Source organism: Cuculus canorus, chromosome 3, assembly GCF_017976375.1.
Source record: "Cuculus canorus isolate bCucCan1 chromosome 3, bCucCan1.pri, whole genome shotgun sequence".
Classification (NCBI taxonomy): Eukaryota; Metazoa; Chordata; class Aves; order Cuculiformes; family Cuculidae; genus Cuculus; species Cuculus canorus.
In genome coordinates, this window is record NC_071403.1 from 87,162,353 (window position 1) to 87,176,070 (window position 13,718).

Sequence of the window (13,718 nt, forward strand, 5' to 3'; positions counted from 1 at the left end):
GCAGTAAAGGCTAGATGCCACCAAAGGGACCAGAATCAACTGAATATATTGGGAATCGATTGAATACATTGGAAGTCTTTTGGGAATATTACCAGGGTAGAGCCTTGGATACAGACTGCTCACAGAGAACTTGACATGAGGTGTCAAGCTACTCCAGCACTAAGAAACACCACCAGTTTATAACTTCCTGAGATGAGTAGGAACCGATTCTTAGTCCCTATATTTTGTGGTCAAAAGACTTGCTGCTTTCTGCCAGTGCAGGTTCTCTCTGGAAAGGAAAGAAAAGCTGGGTTTGGAAAAACAGCAGTTTATGTAGGATGGGAGCTGTACAGCTTCTCCAGTGAGAAGGGAGCTCTTTCCAGAGCAGAGAAGGAAGAAAGGAATATAGACTATCTCAAAGCAAGTTGTGTATGGATAAATAGATGGATGACAATAGGCATTTTATATCCTTGGTTATTCTGTCTCCTTCCCAGATCCTAAGGGAATTCATAGCTAAGGAAAACATAGGAAACAAAGCCAAAGATCTGGACACCAGAACCTAATCTATATGTCTACAAGGCTGAAACGACTCACTTCTGCAGTTCTAGAAATACCTGATAACACTATAAAGAGAAGAAGGGGCCTGGGATAGTGACTTTATGGCTTCACTGGCCAAATACCGATGGTAGTGCGATGTCTCTGAGAAATACAGGCTGTGAGACTACACCACAGCTAACATATGACAGGACTAACTTGCCACCCACGCTGAGCTGTGTGGAGGCAGAAGGCAGAAAAGCTGAGTTGTGAGTAAACATTCAGCTTGTGCAGAGAAAGAGAATAACCACAGGTGGAAACTGCATCTCGGACATGCATCCTCATTACACCTGGCATTAGAAATCCCATGGCTGTACCCTGGGCTTCTCCTGTTCAGTGTGGCTCTTTTCCACTGCTGTTATAGGGTGACTTCTGGTGTTTGATCAAAGGTGGCAAACACTCCTTGGTATTTTTTGTGGGAAAGAAAAAAATCTTGGAGTTTTGAATAGAAAACTTGAGTTGAGTACAACTTCCAAACTAGGGAATTAACTATGACTTAGCATTTTGAGCAGCTACAAACTCCGAATGTCACAGCCTTTTGCTTTTTGTTTGCTTGTTGGTGTTTGGGAACGTCACAGCCTTTTGCTTTTTGTCTGCTTGTTGGTGTTTGGGTTTGAGGTTTTTTTTTTATGGCAGCAGATGGCAGTTTGCATATCTGGACATGGAGTTGAAGACAGCAAAGCATGCCTGTTCCGGTGCTCCTTTCTGGCCTTATGGCCAAAATCTTATCAGACTAAAAACTAGAGGGGCTGTATTTCTCACCTAAAGAGGACAAGAATGGGCAGGTTGGTCTGGAAAGAGGATTAACACCTACCACGTGGTGCAAGGTACAATGCTAGAAGGCTTAGCTGAGGAAGCCAAGGCAGAAAAAAAAAAAAAAGAAAGAAAGAAAACTGAAAGGGATACAACTAAATTATAATAAGATTAGCACTAACCAAGAATAGCTCTGATGCAGTGAAGACTGCAGTGAAAGAAGTTCTGATATAAGCCATCATCTACATAGAACATGTGAACTTGACAATATATGTTGCTTATTTACACCACAGGAAGTGAGTACTAGTAACACACTTGATAGATCTAAAAGTCTCGTTCAACTCTTAGCTGGTAGCCCCCAGTGGCAAATACACATACAGATGCAACTTAAAGGATAAACCCATTTTTCTAGTGGCAACTGGATCACTGCTATTGCTACTTCAGTACTGCATGCAATAATTGTATTTAATCAGAATAATGTTTTTCATAAAATCATGTTTCATTAAGTATTTTCAATTAGCAATGAATTATGTAAAACAAATCTATTACCTTCTACATCAGGGTCTCCAAATGGATTTAATTCTGCTGTGTCAGGTTCATCAAATGGGTTGGTACTAGAGTTGGCCAAGTCTTGTTCCTCTTCATCCAGAAAATTAAGCTTATTTATAAGCTCTAGAAACAAGTTGGAATATTGTTTTAATACAAACTGTTCATCTAACATATTTCAAGTTCAAAAATCCCTGTGTCAATAGTCCCTTGAAACACCGCACCAGAGTATAGCATGAACCGCACAACTAAGCTTATGCACTTCAGTACGTACATCAACAAAAGAGAAAAAAAAAGTGAAAAGGATGAAAATTCTGTTCACTGATCAAAACATTAACATAACAGAAATTACTACTAAGAAAGCCTTCTATTACCTTCATTAAATAAACGTTGCAGAACAACTAACAAGCCAAATACAGTGATCTCTTTTTGGTTGTTCACATACATGTTAACTATAATTTTAAAACTCTAATTTTTTGATGTAACATGCACATAAAATCAGAGAGGGGACATTTTGTCATATTAGAGAGGTCAAGTATTACTGACTGCAAAAGTAATGTTTTAGGCTTGGTGTCTGGTTGTTTTATTTTTTCGTAATATTTTTCTTTCTTGTTCATTATCAGATGAAAATGGAGCTATAGAGGAGACAGGCTCTTTCTCTATCATGTTGTTACCTGTTGGATGCACTACAAATTACTGAGAGTCATGCTGGGTGGAAGCACAGAGATAAAACTGACAGCTGAATACACGCAGGAGTCAAAAGGTAACAGGTCACAGTAAATACAGACAATCAGAAACAGAAAGAAAGGAGGAAAGCTCATAGACCTTCAGAGGAACTGGCTGATTTAGCTGAAGGCATATTTGCTCGCTTTATGTAGTCATCTTGATCTTCATCTAAGCTGCTCAGAGCATTCAACTGGTTTACAATTTCTGTAAATAGAAGCCAGTCAAGACAAACATAAGGCAAGAGCATTTAATGAAACTGAAGTGGAATGAACACCGTTACTAGAAAGAGAGAGAGTGAGGGAGAAAGATGGTAAAAGAGAAGACACTTAGAGTTAATTAAAAGAATACATTTAGAACAAATCCTTCCAAAGATATACCTACAGCAAAGCACATGTGTAGGTGCTTCGGTGATAATTTTTTACAAGAAACCTAGTTAGCAGACATAAACGAAACTTTGCTTGATACCAGGTGTGAGCAACAGTAACTACTAGGATAACTACACACATCAGTTCAAAATGTAAATGTACTAGATATAATTTAATAATTTACCTGTTTGGGAAAAAACCTGAATATTAAACCACTGTCAGTCAATAGAAAACAGCTTCAGAACAATTCACCTCCCTCCCAAACCCTTAAAGGAACAGAAAGCTAATAAATACACAGGCACTTTTATATGTTTTATTTACACATACACACATACTATAAATATTTAACATCTACAAGTGGTCATCATGAAATTCTGACCTACAGCAAGTTGAATTTATCTAATAGTTTTAAAAGATATGACCAGCACTGTGCTATGAGAATGCATCCTGAATGCATAAATTGGTTGAAATTGCCACTGTAATGCTATGCGAGTAACACCTTACTGTCTGGTAAAATCCTGTTTAATCTTCTATCTACAGTGGAGAGCTATGAATTGCCATGAACCAGTACTTTTCAAAATGTATTAGTGTTTAATTCTAGCCAAGACACTGATGCCTCCATAATTCTGGAAGGAAAGAAAGAAACAAAAAACACCTAAGTCTTAGTGGCTCCTTCCCCAAGGGGAAAAATTCCTCTCTCATCGCCCTCCCTAAAGCCATCCTATCCACAGCATCAGACAAATGCAGTTTCTGTAGTAATGAGGACTGAGCCTGGGGCAAGCTCTAAAAGACTTCAAGCATAGGTTTCTTTGGAGAGGAGGTAGCCATCCTCATTCTTCCAGCTGACAAACAGGCAAGTGATACCTGTGCAGGAGGGATGATCCTGCATGCTGAATATCATTGCCCCTCTGACAGCTTTTTTTCATCTCCTGTCGTTTCCTGATGAAATAAACGGATGATGTCTTCTGGTGTCACCAGTGAAGTTAAAGCTACGTCAATGCCTTCACTGCACATTTCTCATGCCAATCACTCTTGGATTTCCTTTAAACTTCAATTTCTTGTGTACACAAGAAGTTACTTCTTCCTAATGCTTCTAGTTTGCTGCTGTTTTGAACTTGACTTTTTTTTTGGCTTTTGTTTGGGAAAGCAAATATTCGTTATTGACACAAAGTAATCTTCATTCTGGGAAGTAGTTCCAAGGAGTAAGATAATAGACTGAGGTGAAAACTAAGGAGTATCATGACCATCCCAACTCACGTTGGTGCCCACAGACACCTAGAACTTCCTAGCAGTGGGGACTCATGCTTTCTCACAGGGTAACACCTTCTCCAATGGACACACTGACACAATTCTTACTTTCATGCCTTCACATACAGCATAAGGAACCTGAAGCCAAAAGCAGACCAGAACTGCTTTTGTTTAAAAAGTATGTTACAAAACTTCTTTTCCATATATAAATTGCTTTGCCAATCTGCAAATTACAAAGTGAAATGGTCTGTTCTGCCAATATCTGTTGGACATAAACTATGCTGGCAATGACACAGTCATAGTAGAATTCCTCTTCACCGCAGCTCCTGACTGTTCTTGACCTTAAAGGAAAAATCCACTTAGATTGGTTTACATTTATATCTATCTACACAGAGTTAATTTCACCATCCTTACTTATTTTTAGCTCAAATAAACAGAACTATTGTCCTAAAAAATAACACCAAAACTGCCCCAACACTCTTAGCATTCTCTGTATAAAATCATACCTAAACCTCAGAGTTCTGAATGATACAATCCTATCTTCTGCAAATTTTTAAGACTCAAGATACTCAAAGGAAAATACTTTGCTGTACTCAAATAAAAACAGAGTTGAACTTATAAAACACCAGTACAAACGAACTCCTATTTTAAAACAGGCTGAGATGCTGACATGATTTACAATTTATTATGCCAGCATGTTAAAAAAAAAAAAAAAAGGCAAAACAATTACAATTCAGTTTTTACTGTCAGAAAATAACAAATTAAGTTGAGAGCTTTAAAAAGAGAGAATTCTTTGATGTGGTCTGAATCACCTGGTCCCATCTGCCAACCTAAACACCCATATGCACTACAATGTTTCTCATTACAATATTAAATGGTTTATGTCATATTTTGGAGCGTGGAAACGCTAGGCTGAAGATTTATGTCCTATATTATCTTTTATAAATCTCATTATCTACAAACGTATATTAGCCTGTTGCTTGTTCTACAAGTATGTCATATAAATCACTGGGTTTTGGTTTTTTTTAATTCTCTTTTGCTCTTTTTTTTTTTTTGCAGTATGATGCTACTGACAAAGAAGATTAAAGGTATCAGAAGTTTACATGGGAGGCATGCAAATGGCAAGAAAGGGTTACACATTTCTCTCCAGAAGCCTGCTCTTGAATTATACTGTGGTTGTGACTCCTGCAATAGGTAGCACATGGGCACGTAGCTGAGTCCATGTGGCACCTCAGGATAGTCACTGTGCTCCTATGCAGATGGAGCAAGAGGCAACTATTAACTTTAGTATGAGGCTCTTAAGTGTCAATTAAAATAATTAAGAAAAGCAATGTATCTATTACTACCCTAAGTTTGTGAGTTATAAGCCACATTTCTTCAATTATGCTGGGATGTCTTGTGTTCAGTGGAAGACCTGGGCAGGATAATTCTGGGAGGTTTAAATTAATCTATATTGACAATGCAGAAACAATATTTGAAGCGTTTTCATGGCTACAACCAAAATTTTCAACTTCACACAAAACAGAACAGTTAGGCGGAGATGCAGCTTGTATACACGAAAAATCAAAACAAGGAATATTAGGAAAGCCTAAGATGGAGGGAGATTATTTTAAAAATGAAAGCGGTACTTCGAATGGAAAACATCTTTCATCTGATCTTAAGGTCAGTGGTATGGTAACAGTTCACATGTTGACCACACTAAATTCCACAGTGCTTTTGAGGTAGGTCAGTATTGTGACACTTATTTCAGAGCTGGAGAAACAGAGGCACGGATTGTTACTCCAAGTTAGGCAACACATCAAGGAAAAGCAGAAGCATTTCTTAACTCACCTGCACCATCTAGAGCCCCATTCAGCAGGTCTCCCCTGTTGTCCTAGCAGTGAATATATTTGCTCATCTATAAAACTGTAACTTTGGGCCAAATAAAAAAACTTAACTTCTGTACACTGCAAAAAAGGAACAGTTTCTGCAACAAACACTTGCAACACCCTCCTGTAGCTGTGGCTTCAGAATGACAATGTCTCAGTCTTCAAGTCATCCAACATTTCTGTGAGAGGACCTTGAGCCAAAAGAATGATAATAATCCCTTCTGTTTTACTACTCGCACTTCACTTTTTCAAAGCTCGCTTACAAACATTAACCATGTAATACTCCCATCGTTCCCGTGAAGTAGTTATAGCCAGTATCCCTATTTTACAGTTGGGAAAACAGGCGCACTGAGGCAAAGTGATTTGCCGCAGGGGACTCTGAGTCAGTGAAGGCATTCCAGCTTGCTCAGCTGCCAACACCCTAACATGGCACCAGATGAGAAAATGTTGGGAGCAGCAAGCTTTGAAAAGGCTTATGTAACTTCCTCAATTAACTTTATGGGATTCTGTGAACATAATTACTTTTGATGGAAATTTTAGAAAGAATACTTCTTGACATCAGTTTTGTTCCACTTCCTCATTTCTATATTCCTTCCCATTTTTCTATGGTGACAACTATCTCTTTCTCCCTTGGTTCCTCAGCTCTTCTTTTTGCACCTTATTAGTTTTTCCCATTCATTTTATTTACTACAGGAGTAACTCCAACTGCCAAGAAAATCAGTCTTGAACACATGTTGAAATAGATACCTTATGTTTTATTTGTTAATGTTTACTTAGTGCCCTATGTTTTATGTTCTCCCATTTGCTTGGGAAACTACATGTACTCCTTCAACATTCCTCTCATCCCACTCCTGGTCTAACACGGGAAAGTTAGCCAGGCTAATGAAGCAACTCAACTGTCATAGCCAACACAAGAAGAAACTGCTGACCTTTCCCCCCCTCAGATTCCCTTACCAATTCAACTACAAAAGTTCCAACCCAACTCTCCCACATCATTAGAAAATAGTATCAGAACAGGCAATGAGCAGATGTAACATAGTTCAGAAGTTTTATTGCTTATGCCTTGCAAGTAGGTATTGTAATGTTTGCTTGGAACAGACAATTTTAGCCTTCACAACAAGTGGAAAATCTAAAATGCCTCTAAAAGAACTCGAACTAGGACCTCATGTTGCCCATCAGACAGCTCACACTTCCCCATCTATCTCCAAGGAAGTTACTACCTAGCCAAGGGATAGTGGGCAGATTAGACTAAGCTACATCACCTTTTTGCTTGTTCAGGAACTGTTTGTTGGCTTGTTTAGATGCAAAATCAATAAAATTAAGGAGCAAGATCTGCTGCTTTTCAACTACTGCCCTTCTGCACGTGGGTTCTCCTTAGCAGTTCTCAGTGCAGTATCTAGTCATATCTTAATAAAACACTTCTGCACAAAAGTTCATATAGCCTTTGTGTAGCCTCTCTTTTATGTGTCCTTCTCTTCTCTGTCATTACTGGATGGCCTGGTGAATATCTCAAGTTTTGTTTGGTGTTCTGACACACAACTGAATTGTTCTGGTTCCACTGGGAAAGAAGAGGAAGACCTTGCAGAATTATTTCAGTGTGACCAGACTGGTATTTCTCTACTCCCTGACAAATAATACATTATCTCTGTCTCTAAAGTATTTCATTCTGGACTTTTCCAATCTGCTCTGTGCCAGACACATAGAGCGTAAGTAGAGATTTGGTCAGGGTACAAAACATTTAATTGAATATGTAAAGCATGGAGAAAACATATTTGCATCCTTTCACAACACTAAATATAACTAAGAAATAACCGCTTCAGGCTGAATCTTTTGATTGCAATGAAAGCTTGAAAAGAAGCAATCTAAGTAATGTTTCATAACACCGAACCAATGTTCTTCAGGATTTTCAAGAATAGGTTTGACAATTCCCTTGTCTGCTTGGGATATTCTTGCCCACCTTAGAGACGATCCTTTTATTTCAACAGACATTTTTAAAGAGCAACAGCAGGCATGAAGGCTGGCACCAGAAGTTCACTTGTCTCTTCCTGATTCTTTCACACTAGGAATTCCTACAGAACTCATCTGGACCAGGAGTACAGAATCATCTCTACCAATAATTTAACATCATCACACCCTAATCTGACTTGCATCAATTATTCCAGCTATCCTGGACACACTAAGCATTTCCATCAGCAAGCAATTTAGATGTGGTTATACTAACAACTTATACTTCCTTACAGCATACTTCAAACAACCATTCTATCAAATTCCATTAAAGTCCTTTACCTGTCTCCTGCTTCAATTTCCATGAGATGCCCCTGAACAAAAGGCAGAAGTATGCTGCCCGGAATTACCATGTTATTTAGCAGAACATCAGCACCTACCCACAGCACAACTCATTTTGCAGTTATTCTCACTTCAGCTCATCCTGTTGCCTTCTCACTCACTGACCCCTTCCGTCTGTCTTTTTACTCCTCTGTTCATACTGGTTCTTTGTTTCTCTAAAATGCTGCCTACTTAGTGTATTCTCTCCTAAAAACAGGATGGACATGCACAGATCAATGCTCTTAAATTCACAAATACTAAACTTTGTTAACTTACAGATGGGTCCCTCTTCAATCAAACTGTCCTAAATTCTGTTTTGGTTTGGATTTTTGGAAATTAAATAGAAATATAGCTTAAGGATAAAATCCATGGAACACCACTGGCAATTAGCAAAGGGAACTATATTTTACCATCCCTGCAGCAAAACTAACCTGTAATTTTTGCAGCCTTTTCCTCTTGATTCACTCTGTTTTCTTCATCTTCTTCATTATCTTCCTCAAAATCATCTAGATTTCCAATATCAGCTTGCTTCATACTCATCAAACTAGCCAGGCTTTGCATGTCTTCATCCCTGAATAACAAATTTCAAACCAGGCTGTTAATACCACATCTGATACTACCACATTATTAAAAATCCTTTTAATATTTTTATATTTCTTGTCTTCAAGGAGGTCTCTGATCTCAGATTTGATCTTGAACACAGTGAAAGAACATAATCAATATACTCATGTATATAAATTTCTGAAGGAAAAGTTTCCTATTAACAAAATTCTGAAAAATAAAAGCAGTCCTGACATGCATTAAGAGTCAATTCAGAGATTGCTCCTCAAAACTTTAAACCTGTGCAGAAATGCTAGTAAACACTTATCTAGTCTCCTTTGGCTGAAGTGAGAATGCTTGGTCAGACCTACTGTTCACATGTTGCACGTGACATGACACCACTACACTCTTTCTGAACTCCTGACATTGCTACAGAAATTAAAAATCAGAAATTTTGAAAATATTTCAGTAGGTTTATTAAGATTAATTAAATTTTTTTTAGCTCCTTACAATAAGACAGACTGAGGGTTGCCTGGCTAAGGAGCATCTCTGCTGAAAACAGTCTGGAGGTCTTGCTGGAGAGCAAGCTCAAGGGGAGCTGGCACTATGCCCTGCCAGCCAAGGGAGGCAAACATCATCCTGTAATGCATTAAAGCAGGACCACAAGAAGTAGATTGAGGGAAGTCATGACCTCCATTTACTTGGGGTTTGCTAGACTGCATCGAGGGTACTTTGTTGAGTATTGGTTCCCACATTACAGGAAAAGGTACTGATAAATTGGACCAAAGTCATCAGAAGGCCATTGAGAAGCTGCAGGGCTGAAGCACTTGCCCTGTGAAGAGAGGCCAAGGGAAATGGACTTGTTAAGCCTGGAGAAGAGATGGCTTTCGGAGGACATAGCAGCAGCCTGCCAGCACTTACAAGGATGTTGCTCAGAAAAGAGTGGTACAAGGCAGGAGGACATATGAACATAGACTGAAACCAGGGAGGTTCTGATCTGATGAAAGAAAACAGTTGAAACAACCATCAACAAACAGTGAGACAGGTTGCCCAGAGAGGTTGTGTACTCTCCATTCTTGGGGAAAGTCAGTGGGACTTTAAGCCCCAGTGGGATACAAGCTCAGAGCAAACTAGTCTGATCACACTACTAACTGCTTTAAGCAGGAGGCTGGACTAGTTACCTCTACAGATCCCTTCTAACCTGAACTATTGTATCTCCTTTGAAGTTGATCATGATAAAATCAGATATATATTTTGTGTTTCACAAGGCCAAGAAAGCTACACAAATTATTTTAAAGGTGTCACTTATAGGAATAAAAATGACATACTAGTCATGCCTCAAATCTGTACAGAAACATAGAGATGCTTAAAATACAGGATTAAACTCAGCGATTTAATATGTTGTTAATACTGGAAACTCTTCGAAGCAATCATTTCTTTCTGTGTGAGTTCAAAGTAACCAGCACTACAAAACCCCCAGTTACCTAGCACAACTATGTATTTCCATAAAAGTATTACTAACTATAAATAAGTAATTATCAGGAAGTCACAAAGACCTTTCTATTCACGCAGATTCCTCAAGGTTTCATCTTCCTGATTTGATAAGCAATAGGTTCAATCAACTCTTTAAGCACACGGCTAAAAATGTAGCATCCTATAATAACATTGATGGGCAGGCTCTTTTACACACTGAAGGCAAAAAGCTGGGAGCAGTTAGCACACAAATCTTGTATATCACATGTTCACGTATAATTTAGAAATTAAAAGGACTCCAAAATACTATTTCTTTTTATTCTCCTTTCTGTATTGATACTATATTTATATTTACATCTATATTTACATTTATATTTATATGATTTGGTTTTTTTTCCCCCTGTGTTTTAGAAATAAGATGATATTTGGTACTCACCTTATGGTGCTACATCACTTTGTAAGGGATGCAAGCAAGCCTTGGCCTAGCTACATTTTTCACACATTTATGCATCTGACACCCGAATTCTCTCTTTTAACTAGTAAGACGGTTTCTGTTTACACATACTGAAACCCAATGCTTTCACAACCAGCAGTTTATTTTTTTCAGGTTCCTGGTTCAGGGCAATATTAAAGCCCTGTTGTTAACTTAGTCTACCTGACTTACAGTCTTCAGTTTGAAACCTATTGATTTCAATGGCAAGAACATATACATGATCATGAATGGATCAGCTTTTACAAATGATGGCCTCAAACCCCCTAAAAAGCCTACTATAACTATTCACTGTACACTTCATGGATGCCGATTGTTCAAAAAAGTTAAGAGGTTATCAGATACAGACTTTTTCATTCCCACTTTCAGCTGTTAAACACTACAGCTAAACTACAGCTAAATACTTCATAATATCGTTCTTATATGATAGGTCAAAATGTGGTTTCCAACAGATTAATAAGAGAAAGCAAACAGCAACTAACAGCAAGTAATGTACCTGTGGCTTTCAAAGCATGGAGATAAAAAGCCTTTTTGTGTAAAAACACATTCCCTAACTTGGCAGTCTGGAAAGCTGTTCATCAAACAGTTTGGGGACACTTGTATTGCAGTGGGCAATGCCTACAAGCACGTTCAGATTACTGAAAGCTAGAAGTAAACAGCCTCTTGGAGGTAAAAAGAAATCTTAAAAGAGGTAAAGGAATTACTAGAGCAGTAGTTTCCCTATCTACCCCATTTCTGCCATTTGTATCAGAAACACTGTGGCCAGCAGCACTAGGGCAATGATTGTCCCTCTGTACTCAGTGCCGGTAAGGCTGCACCTCGAATCCTGTGTTCAGTTCTGGGCCCCTCACTACAAGAAAGACAATGAGGTGCTGAAGCATTGCACAAAGAAGGGCAATGAAGCAGCCAAAGGGTCTGGAGCACAAGTCTTATGAGGAGCGGCTGAGGGAACTGGAGGTGTTCAGTCTGGAGAAGAGGAGGCTGAGGGGAGAATTCAAACTCTACAACTATATGAGAGGAGGTTGCAATGAGGCAGTCTCTTCTGCCAGGTAACAGGATGAGTGGAAATGGCCTCAAGTTGTGTTAGGGGAGGTTTAGACTGGATATTATGAAATACTCTTCACCAGAAAGGATGTCAAGCACTGAAACAGGCTGCCCAGGGAAGTGCCTGAGTCACCATTCCTGGAGGCGTTTGAAAGATGTGTAATGTGCTACTTAGGGACATGGCTTACTGGTGGACTTAGTAGTATTATGTTTACAGTTGGACTCAATGATTTAAAGAGTCTTTTCCAGCCTAAGAGATTCTATAAAACTATGATTCTCACATTCCCATATCCTAGAGAGAGAAAGGAAGAGCAAAACAAGATGGGTGACAAACAGTCCATCCTCCAGCCACACGAAGTTGTCCACATGTGACACCCTGAATCTGACAGGAATTGCTGGAGAAGTTATAGGATCTGCAAAAATAATGTGTATCCTCTGCCTTCCAAAAGCTGTTGGAATAAAGGACAGAGCTGGGGGAGTGAGTAGATGGAGTGGCAGTCAGTGCCCAAGCAAACTCTTTTCATAGGATGTTCTTGTGATCAACCCAAAACCTTACTTCTTTCTTCACCCTTTCTCATCTTGCAGCTGGCTTTGTCCTTCTTTAATTCTTTTTGAAATAGAAACAGATTAAATAGAAATAGGTTCTCCTTTCCAGATTTCCCTTGCAGTCTGCCAAGGGTATTGTTGGATGAACACATGCATGCACACAAACGTACACTCCTGCTGATTTCAAACCTGTAGATATTTTTAAGCTGCCTTTATTTAAAGTATTTGTAATAGTAGAGGACAAGCCGTTTTCCTCTGAAGAATACAATACTAAAATCAGAGTAAGAAACGACTTTTACTCAGCCAAGGAACTAAGTATGGCAGGAATGATAGGTATGCACTAAAGGATATTCTCCAATTCTGCCATTCGATAGAGAAAAAGCCCTTTGTCCAAAGAATTCTTTGCAAAGCAACACAAGCAGGCTATCTGATTGAAAAAAAAAAAGAAAATAAAACCAACAACTTACGTGGCTTTTCCTTCCCTCAGGAAAATACAAGATAAAGAGAACTGTAGCGTGGCAGATACCACTTTCTTAGACAAAGGCTTGAATTTTAACTTGACATCTGTCTGTGTAGGCATGGGGCTTGCATATTGCTTCATGTTGATGTTGCTGGTGGCAAGCGCTTTTCTGCGTCCAGAAGGAGATTCCTGAAAGCAAAGGAAAACCAAAGTTAAGGTAAAAGGTGCTCTCACACTAAAACCTGCATGTGCATAAACCAAAAAAAACATACTTATTAAATCTGCATCATTCTTTTGTCATGTACTTAGGCAGTAGGCATTACTATGGTCCTTTCTAGAGGCATCAATCCATTTCTTAAACTAGGTCAAGTCACTAATGGTGGATCTATGAACATTTGCTTAGTGCAATGGGGAAAAAAAAAAAAGTTATTCATTGAGACTAGTGGTCGCCCTATATCTTTAAGGGCTTTAACTCATTGCATCCGCAGCACACATCCACTTAAGCAAGCAGAAATATATCTCCATTCCTTCTGATGGCAGTTTTGTCCAAATTTGGATAGTCCTGACTAGGGCTTCCAACTGATTATAAGCTATAGGTTATAATTATGCATATATCTATTTATGTAATGTTATGAGGCCATCAGGTTAAGATTTTGAACTGCTTTCTGTCTTCAGTGCTCAAATGTAATGCCTGAATATTTTCAAAGCAATGGTACTTCTCACTACCATTGTACACATAGTGACAGGTTTCTGAAATTAAG

General features: G+C 38.7%; 1 protein-coding gene across 11 annotated transcripts in view; it reads right to left on the reverse strand.

Moving 5' to 3' along the window:
* The window catches only part of EHBP1 (EH domain binding protein 1), a 219,885-nt gene that overhangs the window by 124,821 nt on the left and 81,346 nt on the right, over positions 1-13,718 (reverse strand). For 8 of the 11 annotated variants that reach the window (XM_054062089.1, XM_054062088.1, XM_054062087.1 and 5 more), the window contains exons 6-9: positions 12,965-13,146; positions 8,836-8,975; positions 2,698-2,802; positions 1,876-1,998 (exon numbers count right to left, since the gene is read on the reverse strand). In XM_054062089.1, coding sequence (XP_053918064.1) covers positions 1,876-1,998; positions 2,698-2,802; positions 8,836-8,975; positions 12,965-13,146 — 550 coding nt within the window. The remainder of the gene's footprint in view (positions 1-1,875; positions 1,999-2,697; positions 2,803-8,835; positions 8,976-12,964; positions 13,147-13,718) is intronic. The other 3 variants (XM_054062090.1, XM_054062084.1, XM_054062083.1) reach the window with 1 other exon arrangement.